General features: G+C 47.7%; 1 protein-coding gene across 7 annotated transcripts in view; it reads left to right on the top strand.

The window, feature by feature from the left end:
* NSD1 (nuclear receptor binding SET domain protein 1) overlaps positions 1–19,628 on the top strand; it is a 1,209,044-nt gene that overhangs the window by 329,854 nt on the left and 859,562 nt on the right. For all 7 annotated transcript variants that reach the window (XM_078652779.1, XM_078652777.1, XM_078652781.1 and 4 more), the window contains one exon: positions 408–2,637. In XM_078652779.1, the coding sequence (XP_078508905.1) occupies positions 408–2,637 (2,230 nt within the window). The remainder of the gene's footprint in view (positions 1–407; positions 2,638–19,628) is intronic.

Below are 19,628 nucleotides of genomic sequence, written 5' to 3'. Positions count from 1 at the left end.
TTTTAAATCCCATGTAGCGACCTCCAAACCACTTTAATGTTCTTAACCTAGATATTTGGCTGTCATTTTTGTTTTTGTTTAACACTCGTGCTATATTTCCAATATTTCATTTATTTTTCACTGGTCTATCTGTTTGAGGTTCCAGGCTTTTCAACATTTTACTTTGTGCAACATTCTCTGGTACTGGTAGTTCTGACAAAACAAAAAAAGTGTGGATGGAAGGCAGGTTTCGTATTTTGGAGTGGGTTGGTCCAGACCAGGCTCATGACTTGCTGTTAGTCTGTAATCATTAACACCAGTTAATAACCTTGAAAATATTTCTGTTAACAGATTCTTTTGAGTTTACTAGTCTCTTTTTCTTTCCTATTCATACTTTTATGACGTGCCCTCTTTTGTTTTTTGTCCAGGTTCCTAAAAAATATAAGGCTGCGTGGCAGAGGAGTGTTGTGCTTGCGGAAGAATTGATCTCCAAAGATCCAGATAAAAAAAACTGTAGCATTGATCTCCTGAATGGTAATCAGAACTGTGAGATGCTAGAACCGTCTGAAAGGAACTCCTTAACCGATGCACTTACCCTGATGAATGGATGTCTAAGTCCTCCTGTGGCCATTTTCAAACGTCCGGCTGAAGTAAAGTTCACCTGTCCCAAATCATCAAAAAAGATAAATTGTGGGAAGAGCGTTGGAAAAGATAGTAATTTTCAAGACCCTGCCATTGGGATGAGTTGTGTGCTGTCAACAGAAGTAGTTGAAATTGCACTGAGTGCGATCCACCCATTCTTTACTCAAAGCTCCACTGAGCACACACTCTCTGGGACTGAAGTTCAGATTTTTGAAAATCCATTCAGCTCCCATACAACCGGAGTCCTGCCTGGCGTCTCGAAGAGAAAAAAAACAGCTGGGACAAGAAACCGAACTCGTTTGCCAACTGTTAAGAATCCTCAAAGTAAAATGGACCAAAGTTTTGTGCCTAAAATATTGGAACATGAGGGGGATTGTGATAATGTACCCAAGTACACCAACAGTACCAGCAAGAAGAGAAAATGCGACAAGCCACTCGCACATGTTGTTAGCTCAGCACATTGCATCATAGAAGCAACTGCTTTGCAAGTGCCTGCTTCTGAAGAGGAAGCATCAATTATAGCCTCTGAAGGGGCATCACATGATTTTTCTAAATGCAAACGACTTCCACTTCCTGATGGTTCTCCTCATCTAGCAAAGGATGATCCAGATCAAAAAAGACTTCAATTAAAAGACTTAAAAGAACCCAAGAGGCGATATGTGAGAAGCAAGCGCAAAAATCAAGACGAAGCACAAGAGGGCGAAGGAAGTGTGTTTTCTGATACCAAAGGAGTGGTTCTTGGATCAAAAAACTTTTCTGTTGAGCATGGAGCACTTGCCCATCAGCTGCTCCTCAGCAACATGCATGAAAGATCACGAGATGCAGCTGAGATAGAAACTGCTGTGGTTAAGCATGTTCTTTCAGAGTTGAAAGAGTTATCATACAAATCGATAAAGGAAGAGACCTGTGATGGTTCATCCTCTAAACCCATGTTGCCCTTACTTTTTGCTTCTCCTGGACAGAGTTCTGTAGCTTTAGAACCAGACTACAAATTTAGCACCTTATTAATGATGTTGAAGGACATACATGATAACAAGACAAAGGAGAAGCAGGTAATGACTGGACAGAACACTGCCTCATGTACAAGCCCAGGAAGCACTTCTACAGTCAAACACTTCACGTTTTCCTCACCTGCATCAAGCAAAGAAGGGGAAGGTGGTCTCAGCCAGAGTACGAGTGCCTCTTCTTTGATAGATGCTATCAAGGAATCCACATCCCTTACTGATTCAGACACATGCGGACCTATGAATACCACAGACTCCAGTGGAATGGACCCAAATCACAGTACATCTGGCATTCTTGCAGAATCTGTGCGGCTGCTGAAACATTTTTCTAGCTTGTGTACAGAGGCAGATCTTATTAAAGCAGTTGGCAGACCTTTGAAATCAGAAAGCAAGGACCACCGAGCCATTAGCACACCAGAACCCACATCGGACATTTACAGGCATGGAACTGACCCAGTAAATGATAATCATAACTATGCGATGAGAATCCCTAGAGTCACAGTTTCCCCTGGGTTACAAAAGTGCTTGGTCAATCATGAATTTCCACGTTTTGCTAGTAATGCTGTGGAGGAATCCCATGTAAAGACACCAGGTCAGCACATCACCCCTAAAAAAGAGAGGGACCTAGAGCTGGACTCTGAGCTGAGCTGTGAAGGCTCTGGGGGTGACGAATTTAATGAGTTAAATCCTGTCACCCCCAAAAGGCAATATAAACGTAGGAACCAAAGCAGTGTTCAAGTCACCAAGCGGAACTATAGAGTTGGGAGAGGTTTACAGTCTAAGAGTGCCTTTGGTCGAATAAATAATAGAGAGCCTTCTCTCAAGGGATGTGCAGTACCTAGGCCTCCTACACTCGCTAAGAACCTTGAAGAACAGGGAACTGGTTTACTGTGTACTGGTCTATTGAATGGGGCCGAGAAGCAATTGAATGAATCAGACAAGTCAAATGGAGCTATCCAGGTGAAAAGTGAGCCTGTTAGTTCTCCTGAAGAATTGGAGCTCTTGGCACAAGGTAAGGCAACGGTGTCTCTTGATTTCTGGCCGCTAAATGTTGTTCATTTTTTGTTGTTGTCAAGTGCTTTACAAATTCTTAATTAGTTATTCATGAAATAGGTCTATTAGAAACAAGTTGGATCTGACATAATATACAAGAACTGTCATTAGTGGGGTGGTTGTGCAAGTTGATTTGTTCAAATGAGTTAATGTTCTTCTTTGAAAATAAGAAACTGAAGAGATTGTTCGAAGGAGGGTTGCTTCTATAACAACCATGTTGTTAGGCCATTGTCCTGTTTCACTGTTTAAAGGACTTTTTCTTGTAAAAATACTTGATTTACAGTCCATTAAAATTCTTCCATGTTCCATCACTCCTTTGCACACTATTACGTTATGGAATGTATATTAAATATTTATTAGCAATCTATTTTAACGTTCAGTAATTGCCATGGCATGTACATTCATGAAGGACCTTCTGCCGGAGGAGCCAAGATGCGCAAAAAGAGACCGAGCTTATTTTTTATTTGTTGTGTCCTGTTCTCCTTCGAAACAGCGCGTTTTGCAGCATGAATCTTTTCTGTATTCAATTCCTGTATTCAATTCCTTATTCTGCTATCTAGTAGTTGGGTTTGAAAACTTTTTTTGGGGGGGCATCAACCAATAGGCCGGCATGGTCATCCCCCTATGAGGTCAGAGGGACGCTCGCAATGCTCCAGTTCGTGGTCATCATCTTCAGATTTCTTTTTCTACCATTGTGTAGAGAAGCAACGTTGTGAGAAGCTGGATTTCTGTTGCAGTAAACCCCCCCTCCCATTTTTTGCCAGACTACTGACACACTTTTGACTTGATGTGCCCTGGGTCCCTGTCAATCAGGTTCCCAGGGCCTGTGTTCTTCCTCCAAAACTGCACCCAACCCCAATTGGCATCTCTGCCCACAGTCCAGCCCCTGGTAAATGGTACCCAGGGCACTGTGACCAAGGAAGACCTCTAAGGGCTGCAGCAGTTTTTGTGCCACCCTTAGATGCCCTGTACCTTTATACACACGTACACATACACACACACACAAACACACCCTGCCATGGCAGGCTCCGTGTTTTGATGCAAAGCAAAGTGAAGAGTCGACTATGGGGCACATCCCTGTGTGCCCTGCCTACAACCCACTGCCCTGGCATAGGTCAGCCACCTCCTCTAGCTGGTTGCACTTTACCAGTGGTGAGGGTACATGTACATGTGCCTGAGCCCTGTACCCCTACAGTGTCTAAGTTAATTCTTAGACATTGTAAGTGCAGTGCTGTTATTAAGAGTATATGATGCTGGGAGTTTTATCACTACAAACTCCATAGTACCGTAATGGCTACACTGAAAACTGAGCAGTTGGGTATTAAACTTCTCAGCACATTAAACCCACACTGATGCCAGTGTGAGATTTAATGAAAAATGCACTCAGAGGGCATCTTAGAGAAAAACGCCCAGCCTCTGGTGGGTTTCCGTACTGGTACACACCTGCCTGCCGCCACGAGACATGTTTCTGGATCCCTAGGGTGGGAGCTTTCGCTCCCTGAGTCCACAATCGAAGCATTTCCTAGGCAGAGGTGTATACTCATTCCCCAGGTCAGGAAGAGCCATCTGTGGCAGGCGAGCTTCAAAGGCCTTGAAGCCTTTGTAATGCGACCCCCAGCCTCTCCTGCTGTCCGGAGCAGGCCCACTACCTGTCTCCCCTCCTGTTCGGTGGGAAGACAGGTGGCAAAAATCTGCCAGCCCAGAAGGTGTGCCCACCTCTGCCAACCGCACCCCTCAGGTGGGGGAGGCGAGGTGAAGCCCCCTCTTCAGTACCCACCATCTTGCAGATGGCAGGCACTCCCCAATCAGGATTAGGGATTCTGGTTTCTCCCCCACATGAGGTGAGCACACCCAGGGTGTAGTCACCCTAAGATCAGTAGCCCATTGGCTGCTGACCTCGAGACCCCTAAAACGCCCCCTTAATACAGTATTAAAGGGAAAGCCATGAACCCAGAAGGCAGATTCCTGCAACCTAAGTAGAAAAAGGACAAAAGAAGACGCCCAGCAGAGGAGACTGTAGAGAACAACTGACTTGGCCCCTTCCCTCCCGGCCCGTCTGCAGTTTCCAGAGAACCTGCGGCAAAAAATTGTTTCGTCCTGCAGCCAGCGACCTCCAGAACCCCTGGGAGGACTGACTGCCTTCAACAGAGACCTGATCTCCTGTGAACAGCAGGTCTGTTCAGAAGAAACACCAAAGAAAGATTCCAAGCCTGCTGAGGAAAAAGAAACACGACACTTGGAACCACCACTGCACCCGTCGCCTACGGCCGGAGTTCGAGTGGCCCACCGGTCCCAGCGAGGTCCCCCAGCGCTCCAGAGTCTGAGTCCACAGTGGGTTGACCCCTCCAGGACTCCCCAACGTCACCTATAGCCTCTGCAGGGAGACCCCCCCCCCCCACTGCGAGTGGCCCGGTAAGGTGAAATCTGACCTCAAAAGACACCTCTGCATCCTGCGCCCTGGAAAAGAGAACCGGAGGTGCACCTACATCCCGAACCCTCCAACTTACCTGCCAAGCTGTTGGTTCATTCTGGAAGTCTTCCTGGAACCCAGCCTGTAGCTGAAAACCAAAACAGAAAATCCCCTTTGAAAACAACAGGGCACCCGACGCCAAACCAGCACCCTGCACCCAGCCCCCCCTGCGCCGCTGCTAGGTTGCACTTTTTGTGCTTAACAGGATCCCCTTTTGGCCTGAGCCTAACACCAGAGGCCCCCTATCCCCCATTGGATAACATTGGGCTCAGCACTCTGTAGCCAGCTGCCCTAGTGCCGCTGAGGGTGTAACAAGAGTGCATCCTTGACTCTGGTGGACCCCTGAGTCTATCCCCAGAACCTCAACTCCCACTACCGAATACTTACCCTAAAACCGATAACACTATTTTTCTCCATAGGATAACATTGACCGTTTTTCTTAGAAAAGTTTCTAAGTGTGAAGTTTGAAAACCTAAAGAAATTCTTTAAATTGTACTATTAAAAAAATAAAGCTTTTACTTACCTTTTTACAGGAAATGTCCCAGTGGTAGTATCCAGGTATACTACACTGAGTAAGAATAGTAATCTAAAAAGTAACTTACCTGGTGTTTTACTGAAAAGCCTATTCGAGTCTAAGTACTGTATTTACAAAGCATTGCATTTCTCTGCAACAATACTGGAAGTCAAAACAAAGTGCATATACCATTGCAATCCATACTGTAGTTCGACTGTATATTTACTGCAAAGTACTAATCACTTACCTGTGCCATGCTTGCTTAGTTCTAGGAAATAAAATCACTAAAAGAATATTTTTATACAGAAACAATTGGTTTGAAGTTCAGTCTTTTTGAGTGTGTGAATTAGTTTGCTGACAGAGTGTGTACAACAAATGCTTAACACTGTCCTCTGATACTGCCTTACTGCTCAACCACACAAACACAAATAAGAGAGTAAGGTGCTATCTAACTTTACCTCTGCCTACCTTTTTGGAGTCTGTGCACACTATACCCCACTTTGATATAGTATACGGAGCCAGGTTCCTACAAACGTCCATAGCTCTAATCCTGAGATCGTCGAAAGAGAAGTAGCCCGAAACCTGGATCAAAGCTCGAAAAGAGGAGCGGTCATCAACATTAAGGCAACAGGCGTTTTTTAAATACAGGAGAGAGGTTTGTTTTTATTTAGCCTCTGACCGTGTAGGTCTGAAAATGTATAATCAGAGGTGGAAGTAGTCCCAAGGCCATCTAAAATCAGGAAGTGAAGAATGCGCAAAGCCTATTGGGAATATAGGAACTACACTACATTGCACCCAACGTTTGGTAAGGCACTAATTTAGCCCTAGATACTAGAGTAACTCAGTCATGCTTTTCAAAGAGACCTTTTTTCCCAGTAAAATCTAAAGTCTGGAGTGGGTTAAAGGATAAAATATCCGCCATACTGAGTAGGATGAAAAATCCTATGTATTAGTTTTTGGTTTGTTCAACGTTGAAGGATACAGTGTTCCAAAATATTGTGCACCTTATCTTTGTTTCCTTGAAACTTGCTCTGCAAACTTTCAGTCAACAAAATGAGTGACGACGAGAACGGTGAACCCGCAGGCAATAATGCCCGACCAGGTTTTAACGTTACCGGCGTCCAAGAAACCGACCCGGATGCTATAATCATCCCTGAAAACCATCGCTATAAAGCTTATACAAAATGGCCCATCATCAAGAGGTGGTAGGGTAATTTTTCTGATAGAGGCACATGAATATCGGCAGACAGAGGTATTCTATTCATGGATAATCTTCCCTGAAGCAAACGCAGTATCGCATGTGTTTCACTTCTACAAAGTAGAAGATAATCCAACGGAATACGTTCCTTTCCTGGACATTGAAATTCCACTAACTTACCAAGAGCATCCGCTCTGGTTTAAAGGCGCCCTACAACATCAAAATCACATTACCAGGCTCGGTCCACTAGGTAGACAAGGAGCAATATGGCCGGTACTAGCCAGCTATACACCACATCCTGACATTGAAGAAATGTCAGGTCCAGAACTATTAGTTCAACTAAAACAACTATTAAAAAATACATAGACAATTGGTTCAATATGTCATGCGGACTCTAATAGTCCAACCTCCTATAAGGATTCCACAGCAAACCCCTTACCAGGGGAACACAAATAAATAAAATTACACCACAGACTATACAATCAGTCATTGGTGTTTTTTTTTAAATCTGTTTTTATTGATTTTACACAGCAGTGAGCCAGACATCACAAAAAGATATGACATATAAGCATATGGTATCATGTGACATGTTACAATCAGTACCGCATAGTATACTTAACAATGTCGGGCAACTGTAAGTAACCTTGTATGCATTACATAGCGGTCCAATATCATCAAATAAAGAGAAAAATAATCTAATGGTATGGCAATACAGCTTAATCTCAGCATTCTCGCCTACCTCAGGAGTTCAGCTAAACAGATGACTATTTATCAAAGCTATCAATAGTCAATACAATCATAACATCCCAACAAAAATTATCAAACCCCCCTCCTTTCCTGCACGCTCGGTTCTCAATAACCAACAGTAACATTTGTGTATCGGATATGGTCACAGGTGTGTGTAAATCGATTCCAAAGTCTGTCGTATTGGAACTGCACAGTCCTGCCATCCTACTCAGAATAGCACACAGATAATGTGAAGTGCCCCAGGTGTCGCGCAACCGTGTAGCAAGCTCCTACGTGACCGGCCCAACACATCTCAGTAGAACAGGATATCTATTGCAGCGTATTCCTCTAGCATTGCATACCAGCTCAGTGAAATCTGAGTTTTTCTAAGGCCTCTGTATTCCTCCCTTTTTAGTTCAGCCCCCTCAGCCTTACCCCATCTCAACATTTCCGTGTGCCAGTCATGCAGGGACGGGGCTCTAGCGGCTTTTTCATCGTGTGGTTATGGCCCTCTTAGCTAGGAGGAGCGCTAGGCTAGCAAATCGTGAGACAGGGTTCCCCTTCTTTTCACGGGGTCCGAGACCTAGTATGCAGTATTCCAGTGAGTCATTCCGGCGAATCGGGGCTATCTCTGTCAGTATTTGGCATACCATCGCCCAATAATGTCCTTTCAAGAGCAAGACCATACCATGTGCACCAACCCCGCATCGGGTGCGTGGCAGCGCAGGCAGTCAGCAGCCGCCCCAGGGAACATAACACTCAGCCTGTGTGGGGTCAAGTACGCCCTGTGCAACAACATCAATTGAATACATTTAAATTTGGGATTACGAGAGAACCCCAATATAGTATCCCATTCCTTGGCTGTAAGTGCTCGGCCTATGTCTCCTTCCCACGTGTCGCGCAGTGGCTGTATTGAGATCCCTCTCTCAGTTCGAATCCCGTGAGTAAGCCATTTTGTCAGTTTAGCCCCATTACCCATTAGGTATTGCATAGTGAGTAGTGTGTTCGGGGGTGGTTCAGTACCTTCGGGCGACCATGTGGTGCGTATATATCTGGAGATATGTGCGTGTAATAGGAACAACATATCGGGGGCACCATGTACGCGTACAAACGTTTCATGTGACATCAGTGCACCCTCTGTAAATAGATCTCCCAATGTGGTAATGCCCGCCTCAGTCCATGTCTGTAAGGCCCGGGTAGAGGTTAGTCCCAAATGTGTGGAGACACCCAGTAGCGGAATGGAGGGGGCATACGGTGTCTTCCGTCCAGTGTATTTTACCGCACTCCGCCAATATGTAATAGCCAATTTCAGTAGGTGGGGTGTCGTCGTCGGTAGTGGGACCTGCGGTAACAAGAGCCTGTGAACAATCCCATTGTCTCTATCTTGCAGTGACCTATCTAGGTCATGTAAATTGCGTCCTGCAAGCCAATGTGCCAGCCACTGCAGCTGGCTGGCATAACAGTATGCTCGCAGGTCCGGCACTCCCATTCCTCCTTGCTTCATGCTAAGTTGCAATTTCGCTAGGCTAATATGTCTACGTCCTGTACCCCATATTATTTCCGTCACCAGAGAGGTCAACAGTTTAAAGATCCTCGTTCGTACAGGTACCGGTAGGTTGGTGAAGAAGTAAAGTAGTCGCGGCAATAGCACCATTTTTATGATGGCCAATCTGCCCTCCACCAACAGGGGTAGTGATACCCAAAACTGGATTTGGGATTTGAGAGCAGCAATCGCATGCCCCAGATTACCATCCAGGAGGTCTGCGGGATTGCGATAAATTTGGATCCCGAGGTATTTGAAGGTATCAGGTGCTAAGTGGAAGGCCCACGGATCAAACCGAAAATATCCGCTCCTCTCGGCACTGTCAAAGAAATATGCGTATGACTTGACAGCATTTATAGCCAGGCCAGAAAGACCTTAGAATGACTCAAAAATGAGGGGCATTGGATGGGGATGGGCGTAACGAATGAGATCATCCGCATATGCTGAAACAGTATGGGATGTACGACCACGTGTTATTCTCTGAGAAGTTGCGAAAGCACGGAGTCTGTGCAGGAGCGGTTCCAACGCCAGGATGAACAACAACTGTGATAAGGGGTAGCCTTGTCTTGTCCCCCGAGCCACTACATACTGCCCTGAGATGTGCCGGCCCGTGCGTGTCCTTGCCGTGGGGTTCGAATACAACAAGCGCACCCATGCTATGTATTCCTCCGGTATACCAAAACGTACAAGAGCATAGAACATATAATCCCAGCATAAGGAGTCAATTGCCTGCATCAAATCAAGGGATATGCAGCCTTCCGTAGTTCCCGTGCCACGTGTGCCTAGCATAATTTGGTGAAGCCGTCTAATATTGAGTGCTGTATTCCTACCAGGTACAAACCCACACTGGTCAGAATGTATCAGCGCGGGAATAAACTGGTTAAGGCGAGTGGCCAACAGTTTACTCAGGATTTTATAATCTGTATTAAGGAGTGATAAGGGTCTATAGCTGGAAATAAGCAAAGCATCCCTCCCGAGCTTCAATAGTGAAACCACCAACGCTTGCAATGTAGTAGTGGGGAGCCCTCTTCCCTCCAATGAGTTGTTATAAAGCCTTTGCAGATGAGGAGTAAGCAAGTCGGCATATACTGCGTAAAAATCGGCCGGCAGGCCATCATTCCCTGGAGTCTTATTACGTGGTAAGGCCTTAATCGCCTGCTGTATTTCTGCTCCTGTTACGCAGAGATCAACGCCCTACTGAAAAAAACCACGACGGATCCCAAAGACCTCAAGAACTTCCGCTCCATCTCTCTTCTTCCCTTGCCGGCCAAAGTCATCGAGAACACCGTCAATAAACAGCTGACCGCTTTCCTCGAGACGAACAACTCGCTCGACCCGTCCCAGTCCGGATTCCGAGCAAACCACAGCACCGAAACCGCTCTCATCGCAGCCACCGACGACATCAGGACCATGATGGACAACGGAGAAACAACCGCCCTCATTCTCCTAGACCTCTCGCCAGCCTTTGACACCGTCTGCCACCGCACCCCAATAACCCGCCTCTACGACACTGGGATCCAAGGAAAAGCCCTGGACTGGATTACATCATCCTCTCCGATAGAACCCAGAGAGTCCGCCTCCCTCCCTTCCGCTCCGAAGCCACAAAGATCATCTGCGGCGTACCCCAGGGCTCCTCACTCAGCCCAACCCTCTTTAATATCTACATGATCTCCCTCGCCGCCATCGCTCGCAAACACAACATCAACATCATCTCCTACGCCGACGACACCCAACTGATACTCTCCTTCACCAAGGACCCAGCCACCACCAAAACCAACCTCCAGGAAGGAAAGAAAGACGTCGCAGAATGGATGAAGCTCAGCCCCCTAAAGCTGAACTCAGACAAGACAGAGGTCCTCATCCTTGGACAATCCCTCTCCGCCTGGGACGACACCTGGTGGCCCACAGCGCTGGGCCCCGCGCCGACTCCCACGGACGAGGCACGTAACCTAGGATTCATCCTGGACTCCTCCCTCTCGTTGACCAGGCAAGTCAACGCCGTAACCTCATCCTGCTTCAACACCCTGCGCATGCTCCGAAAAATCTTCAGGTGGATCCCCACAGAAACCAGAAAGACTGTCACCCAGGCCCTCGTCACCAGCCGACTGGACTACGGAAATGCCCTCTACGCAGGAACCACAGCCAAACTCCAGAAACGGCTTCAGCGCATACAAAACGCCTCCGCCCGAATCATCCTCGACATCTCCCGCCACAGCCACATATCCGCCCACCTAAGAAACCTGCACTGGCTCCCCGTCAACAAGAGGATCACGTTCAGGCTCCTCACCCATGCACACAAAGCGCTCCACGACAAAGGACCCGTATACCTTAACGACCACCTCTCATTCCACACCCCCACCCGCCAGCTCCGCTCAGCCAGCCTCGCCCTCGCCACCGTTCCACGGATCCACAGAACCACCGCTGGAGGAAGGTCTTTCTCCTACCTGGCCGCAAAGACATGGAACTCACTCTCCGCACACCTTCGAGTGACCCAGGACCACCTCACTTTCAGGAAGCACCTCAAGACCTGGCTATTCGAGCAATGACAGCACCCCTTCCTTTCCCCCTTTAGCGCCTTGAGACCCTCACGGTTGAGTAGCGCGCTCTATAAATTGATTGATTGATTGATTGATTGACTGTTATTGGTTGGAGCAATTCATCACGTTGGTGCTGTGTAAGTTGGGGGATGCTGAAACCCTCAAAGAATGAGTCGGTCAGTGTCAATAAGGCCGGGCAACGGACCGTAAAGGACTTCATAGTAGTCCTTAAACGCGGTATTAACGTCTAGTTGCGTGCCTACCACCTCATCTGCATTGTTCCGAATTCCTAATATGGGCGTGGGTAAAGGGGCATTTCAGACCAATCGTGCCAGCAGTGGCCCCGACCTGTCAGCTTGTTTTTGTTGCTTTTGTGTGTACAACCGGTAATCAACAACACGCAGTTCCTCGAGTAGCTCCGCGTATTTAATGTTAGCCTCTCTTAATTGTGTCAATTGTTCATTTGTCCCTGCAGCCTCCCCCTCCAGTGCAGCTAAACGACCCTCTATTTCCGTAAGTCGCTCTATAATAGCGGACGCACTCCTGTCTTAGTGCTAATTGCAACGCCTCTGATGACCGTTTTAAAGGCATTCCATTCGATTTTTCGGGAGCTAGCAGACCCCGTGTTCTCTGAGAAATAATGGACTATCGCTTCTGAGAGGGCATTGCGTAAGACTTGATCCTCCTGCATCTCAGGTTGTAGTTTCCAAGTCGGTATCGGGGACGCAATCTTGCCCCATTGCACAGTCAATTCCACAGGATTATGGTCTGACAGGGTTTTCCCCATATGGGGCACCGAAGTAATGGACCCCAACAGGGCGCCGGAGCATAGATACCGATCTATCTGAGTGTGTAGTCTGTGTGGTGGTGAGTAAAAGGAGTATTCCCTGTGCCCACAAAGTTTTGCCCGCCATGTGTCATGTAGCTCCCTCCCCTCTGTCCATCTCCTAAACGTCTTCGCCTGTTTCCTACTTTCAGTAACATGTAACGAGGGATGAGACCTGTCTAAGTGAACATCTAAGACTGCGTTGAAGTCACCTCCTATCACCCAGGGATATGCAGCCCATTCTGACAATGCTGCGCCCAATGTGGTCAGATATTTATCTTGGTCCATGTTTGGTGCATATATACTGCCCATAACCATGTGGGTCCCATCCAATAAGCCATGGAGCAACACATATCTACCATTTACGTCTATTTTCTGTTCAAGGAGCTTGAAAGGGACAGTATTCCGCATCCACACCGCTGCTTCCCTTGAGAAAGCAGAGTATGTTGTAGCGAACAGTTGTCCTCTCCATTTTTTCTGCAGTTTGGCTGACTCATCCACATTAAGATGAGTTTCTTGTAAATAGGCTATTGCAACCTTTCTTCTAGTAAGTTGCGCCAAAACCCGGTGTCTTATACGAATGGAGCCTAGTCCCCTTACGTTCCATGTGCAGTAGGTGTATGTATTATGTAATGCGATCGCTGTGCAGAAAGCATGATTGTAATGTGAACTGTGGAGACCGAAACCCTGTACATAAAATCTGCAGAGGGACCAAGCGCGCCATTACATAGAAACTCCCCAATACTAGGTTCCCCTGTAAAACAGAGGACCAAACACGAAACTAAAGTCCAACGTGGACTCCAAACAATAAATGTGTCATTGCAGTCGCCTGGGGGGTGGAGGCCTGAACCTTCGTCAATTCGTAAAAACAGTGTGAGGCACGTACAAGTATGTTTCGGTTACATCAACACACTTCCCTGTGAAGCACATGTACCCTGGACCCATAAAGCAGTCATCAACAGCATTACATACATTGCATGTTCGTCGTGTACATTACCACTCCCGGGTATCCTGGATCGCAATATTAGAAGTCCCCGGCAACCAGTGCTGTAATCGTAGGGAACAGCGTTATGCTAGTCTCAGAGTCAGAGCGCACCGTGTCGGCATCCGATGAGTGTTCCGAAGACGCTGCAGCCTGGCATCATGAGCCGCCAAAGCCGCCGCCGAAAGGAATGCATCTTTCTGGCTGGTCGAGATCTGCTCTGAGGTTGGGCCAGAGTCCATAGTTACCCCGGTAGCGCCATGTCCCGAAGGGGGCAGTCCAGTCTCTCGTATCGGGGAGGCATGATGTAGCTGTCCTGACGGTAGCGAAGTCTGAGATGTCCTCAGTGTGAAGGTTATTTCAAGCCAGTCCGCCACTTCTTCAGGGTTTTCAAAAAAATATGATTTCTGACCGTAGACAACCTTCAGTCTTGCTGGGAATAGAGTTCGCGTAAGCTTTTCTTTACTCCCAAAATTGTAGCTCTGGCTTTCTGGACCGCCGGGGTAAAATCCGGGTAAAGCAAAATGATCTTGTTCTCAAAACACACAGGGACGTTCTCTCTGACTGACCGCAGGATAGTGTTGCAGTCTCTGTACTGCAGAATGCGCGCTAGCATTGGACGAGGCGGTGCGCCTGGTCGAGGGGGTCTGGAGGGCTCCCGATGCGCTCTCTCTCCACACTGTACATCGACGTTAGGCCCTCCGTCGTGATATGGGTCCTCAGCCAGTCCTCCACAAACTGTGTAGGGTTGGACCCCTTGCTGCGCTCCGGCATACCAAGTATACGAACGTTATTGCGACGGGACCTCCCCTCCGTGTCGTCTACCCTGTCCTGCAAGTCCTTCAGTTGTCGCTGGAATTGTTAAAGTTGAGTGGATGGCATCGCCTGCTGGGGGATGAGGTCATCTAGTGCCATCTTGTTCGATTTGACTTTGTCAGCCAGCTTTTTGTGGTCCGCTTGTAGCAAGCTGAGATTGGTGGACATCGCGCCTATGCGTGTCTCCAGCGCCGCTCGGGAATTGCGTATTTCTTTCAAAATTAAGTCCAGTTTAGCATCGTGTGGGTCTGCGCCCGTAGGAGGTTTCACATCATTGTCTGAGGCATTAGAAGGGTCACTTGCAAATGTGAGTTGCTTATCGCCATCCGCAGCAGCGTCCACCTGTTTATTTTTGTTAGTGCGACCCATCACGCCACGGCGTCCCCCTGTCCGTCTCTGCTCCAGGATTGATTCTTGGGGAGGCCTCTGGGGCGCTACCCCGTTCCTCTCACACCTCCAGAGAAGCACAGATTCTTGGCGTGCACAAACACTCCCAGAGGCGCAAGTTCCTCAAACTGCAAGTACTCAGCCTCTTCTGTGGCCCCCCACTCCCGGCGGACACGAACAGGGCCGCCAGCCCGCACAGCACCAGCAACCAACAGGACAGTTCCAGCGGCGAGGTCCACACCACACCCTAAACTCAATTATGTGTCCTTTCCCACATTCAGGGCAAGCCGTAGTTAGAGAGCCCCGCCGCGCTGAGCACGTATGGACAATGAACCTGGCTGGCAGGGGCGCAAGCACTCACCGACCGGCCCTCTAGTGGTGTCCCATCCAGCACAACAGAGACCAAGCATATGCCTCTAAGGTGGTAGCAGCGTGCAAGTAGTGCCACAAAACGATTCCATATATGGGGCAAACTTCACCTGTAGTATTGAGCATTAACATTCAGTAATATGCCAGGGGATCCCGCCCCCTCAGGTTCTGATAATGCGCCACACCAGCAGTCGCCCAGCCTGATATGCAGTCTCTTCCTCAAGCGGGGGGGAGGGGTCTGAAGCACCCTTGGTCTCTATTCCCCTCAACATTAAGGATCTCCGCCCTCATTCGCCTTCTTATCAGTGCGTCTTCAGTCCCGCCCGTTCACATGCCAGCCCTAGGCGGCCGGTTGCCTCCAACAGCCTGTCCCAAACGGCCGCTGCTGTGACGCACCAGGACAGGAAAAGCAGCGCTCAGTGCGCCCCCCCTCCAGCATCGCCGCTACGTCAGTGTCTGTGCGGCCTGGTATGCTGCGTCCTCTTCAGGAGGGGGGGGGGGGGTTTAAGCGCTCCCCACTCCACACAACCCCAGCGATCTTTGCCCGCACCTGCCTCAGCACCGAAGCGCCCCCAGCTCCAGCTCGCTCACAGGCCGATCCTAGGCGCTGCCGGCCGCTTCCGCCATTTTGCCCTTAGCCGCTGCTGCCGCGGCGCATCAGGGTAGAAGAATCAGTGCTCGCCCCAGCCAACTCCGTCGATACCTCCAATCAGGAGCTGCTACTTCAGTCTCATGTCAGCATCTCCGAAAATGTCGGGGACACCGCTGACGCTGTAACTTCCATTCAGGCAGCCATGTACCATATGCGGCTCCGCCCCTTTTTCTCCTTGTCGCCGGCCGTCCAGGGGCAGCGCCGACTCTGGCAGTAATTATCAGATATCTGGTGTATGAATCGCCGCAGCAGGGTCCAGGGGAGTTCCGCAGCGCAAAGATAGGCTACCCATGCTCCGCAGGTCGAGGAATCTGCAGGATAATTAGCTGATTGTCAGGATAGGGGACGAAGCTCTTTCAACTCAAGTCCTCCATGCCCGGCAGTTGGCCACGCCGTATACAATCAGTCATTGGTAAATTACTCGCAAAACGGGAACAAATTCCATTCTGGTTAGCTCAAATGATTACTCAAATAGAGGCAGTATTTCCTGATAGTACACCTCATGAGAAACACATAATTCTAACAATCTGTTTACCAATGGGGATCGCACCACACCTGGAAGGCTGCGACACATGGGGTACAGTCTTTGCCGCAATCTACACAAAAACACATGGTGTTCCGTCTATGGCGGTAATACCAGACGTCCTGAAACCGATTAAAAATGAATACGGGGCAGAGCCTGCGTTAAATCTTGGTATGAAATTACTTAAAGATTTCAAACGGGTCTCCGCTATAATATTTGCTAATATTAAAGGTGAAGCAGCATCTGTGGCGATCCGCCAAAATTGAAAATAATAGAAAAATCCTATGAAGAACTAGGTAGAGATAGTTGGGGTGGGAAACCAGTTAAACCCCAACTAACAGAAAATCCTGAAAAGGTCTTTATTAAAAACACTCACTACTCCTAAAAAGAAGTGGGGAAAATACTAAACAAACTTCTAATGAGAAGCGTTCTCAGTCCCGAAGAAGGTCTCCTCAAAAGGCGCCCTCTGAAATGAGGTATAACCTCAGGAACAGGGATAATTTGAGAAAACCTGATAGATATCAAGATACTGATACACGTTCCTCTCGTACCTTTCAGACTTCCTCACAGAAATCGGAAAGAAGAGGACGGTCAGAACACAAGGAAGAACGCGTGAAGTCCAAAGACGATCAACACGTTTCAAAAAATAAGAAAACACAATTCACCAAGAAGGTAGCAGGTCTAAAAATCAGACATGCTGAGGATCTTAAGGACACACCTCAAGAACTGGGAGTGGGCCCAGACAATGCTAGACAGCGCAGCAGAGGTCACCATAGCTCGCAGGATCTTGAAGGATCATCTGGAGACAGTGGACTTGAACGAGTACATTCAAGTTGAAACTGCCGATACCAGGGTTCGTGTACCCCATAAGTTATATGAAGTAACGCTCCGGATGGAGGGGGACATAACTAGGAAAATAAGAGCACTCTTTTGGGAGAAGCTCTCTAAGGGTTATGACATTCTTCTAGCTGAAAAAGACTGGGCACCAAAATTTGTCAAGGAGTGCCCACATGGCGAAGACATCATTATGCTAGCCTTCTCTAATCATATTCCAATTCATTTAAAATACACCTATGCCAGAAAATGGGCAGTAGCCCAGGCTCCAGCATTATATAAAAATCATATAGGATGGGATGAGGATTCTCCTCCCCATAAACTCCAGTTAAAAAATCAACCGACTGCTCAGAGGCAGTATCCAGTTAAGCAAGAAGCTAAAAAACAGGTCAGGGAGATATTCGATCAACTTGAAAACCAAGGGGTGATTGAAACATGCAGCTCGCCAATGAACAATCCTTTGGTTCCTGTCTCCAAACTAGACAATACCTATCTTTTAGTTTTGGACTACAGACATTTAAACTCTTGTTGCAAAACTTTAGCATTACAAAATGCACACAGTGCAGTACTGATGAATAACAGCATGCTTAAAAAATATAAAACCACATTAGATATTTCTAACGGTTTCTTCTGTCAAAATATTGCACCTGAAAGCAGGTACTTGACCACGTTCTCAATTATGGGGACAGCGTCACTTCTGTCGTCTCCCCCAGGTATTCAAGAATAGTCCAGGGTTATTTTCAGCCAGAGTAACAGAGTTACTACAAACATATGATGATGAGGCATTATCTTATGTCTATGACATCTATCTAACAGACGATGTGGACAGGCACTTGAACAGAGTGAACACCATAATACATGGATTCGCCTCTGAAGGGTACAAATTCAACTTTAAAAAATCGAGAATTGCCCACCTCAACATCCTATTCTTGGGATGCGAGTTGTCAAGTGAAGGCAAAAGCCTGACAGCGAACCTTCTAGAAAAGTGTGCACTGTTCCAACCTCCAAAGACGCTGAAAAACGTACTCAATTCTAGGTTTCCTGAATTTTGGAAGAACTTATATTCTAAACTACGCAGAAAGGGTTCAATCTCTCTATGAATTAATCAAACCTGATTTCAAATCAACTAATTGGACTCAAAAACACACAGAAATGTTGCATTCAGTGCAAACAGACATGTTGGCAACAACACATTTACAGACAGGCGTAAACGTACGCAACCTTGTAATCCGAATATTCCCAGGAAGATGCGGATTCACGTACTTAAACCTTTAATGAAGGTGAAAAAGTACCAATTGCTTACAAATCACACTTGTACACTGTCACGGGGTCATGGGATCGCCCGTAGTATCCCCGTGACTGATTGTCAGTCTCCTCCACAGGACTGGACCGGGCCCTTTAAGGAAAGCCTGGACTTCTCTGAGCTGACGCCTACCCCGGTGACGTCAGACTTTGTGGGCCTATCAGCACGGACTTCCCCAGAAAAAGAGGCGGACCAGGAAGACGCGAAGGAGGCAGCCGGAAGCAGCCTCTAGGAGAGGAGAAGAAGCCGAACTGAGCTGAGGACGACCGGAGACGCGGAGGGAGTTCCCGACCGAGAAGAGGAGCCGAAACCCCCGCCGGAGGAAAAGCCAGGAGGCCACCGACAATACGCTTCGCCCAGTCACGCACAAGGAGAAGCGTGGCTAAGCAAGGTATGAAGCAGATTCCGAGCTCTTCTGACTTTTAAGGGGGGGCGGGAGCCGTCCTTTGTATTGGCAAAAACAAACGTTCACTTATTCCTTGCGCACTTTCACGTCACACCTCAGGGTGACACTCGGCACTACAATAGCTGTGCTCTTTTGTTGGTGATGGTTTACCCCCCACAAACGTTACCCTCACTCCCTACCCCATAACGCTGGCAACCTTAGAGCAGTATCTAAATGCCACCTCTCCTTTTCTTTCTCTTTGGGGTGAACACGGTGACGAGGAAACCGACTCCGAAGGACCAGGGACAAGCAAGACAAGCAAGACTCTGGCGAAACCACCGAGCCCAGACTGTATCTGTCACATCCCTTGAACAGACAAAATAAACCGTTTTGTTGAACAAGCTACCTTGCTGTTGGATCCTTCCCTCCTTGTTAACCCTCGCAGGTTACATACACACAAGCTGAAATGAAATTCACTTCAACAGAGAAAATTCTGACAGTGGTTCAAACTGCAGTAGCAAAAGAGAGAGCTCTCGCACAGGGTAAACGCATAATTGTCGTTACTCCTGTACCTGCCTTAGAGGCAGTGACAAAAGCAAGCATTCCTAATGCAAAGGCTTTACATCCGAGATGGATACAATGGGTTAACTCTCTTGCTGCAACAGACGTTGAATACGTTTTTGACCCCTATTTGAAAACACAAGAATTTCTACAATATGAACAAGAATGTCCTCTGCCCACTGAGGTTCTGCCTCTAGAACAGTATGAATGTATCATATATGCAGACGGATCAGCACAGCCCGCAATTGGGGGTAAACAAGCTTATAGTGCTGCGTGCGCGATTGTTTTTTTTTTTTGATAATCAACTGTTCGAGGCATATGGGC

The sequence above is a fragment of the Lissotriton helveticus genome, chromosome 7 (assembly GCF_964261635.1).
Source record: "Lissotriton helveticus chromosome 7, aLisHel1.1, whole genome shotgun sequence".
NCBI classification, from domain to species: Eukaryota; Metazoa; Chordata; class Amphibia; order Caudata; family Salamandridae; genus Lissotriton; species Lissotriton helveticus.
Note: the sequence above shows the minus strand (reverse complement) of the source record. Positions and strands in the feature narration are given on the sequence as shown.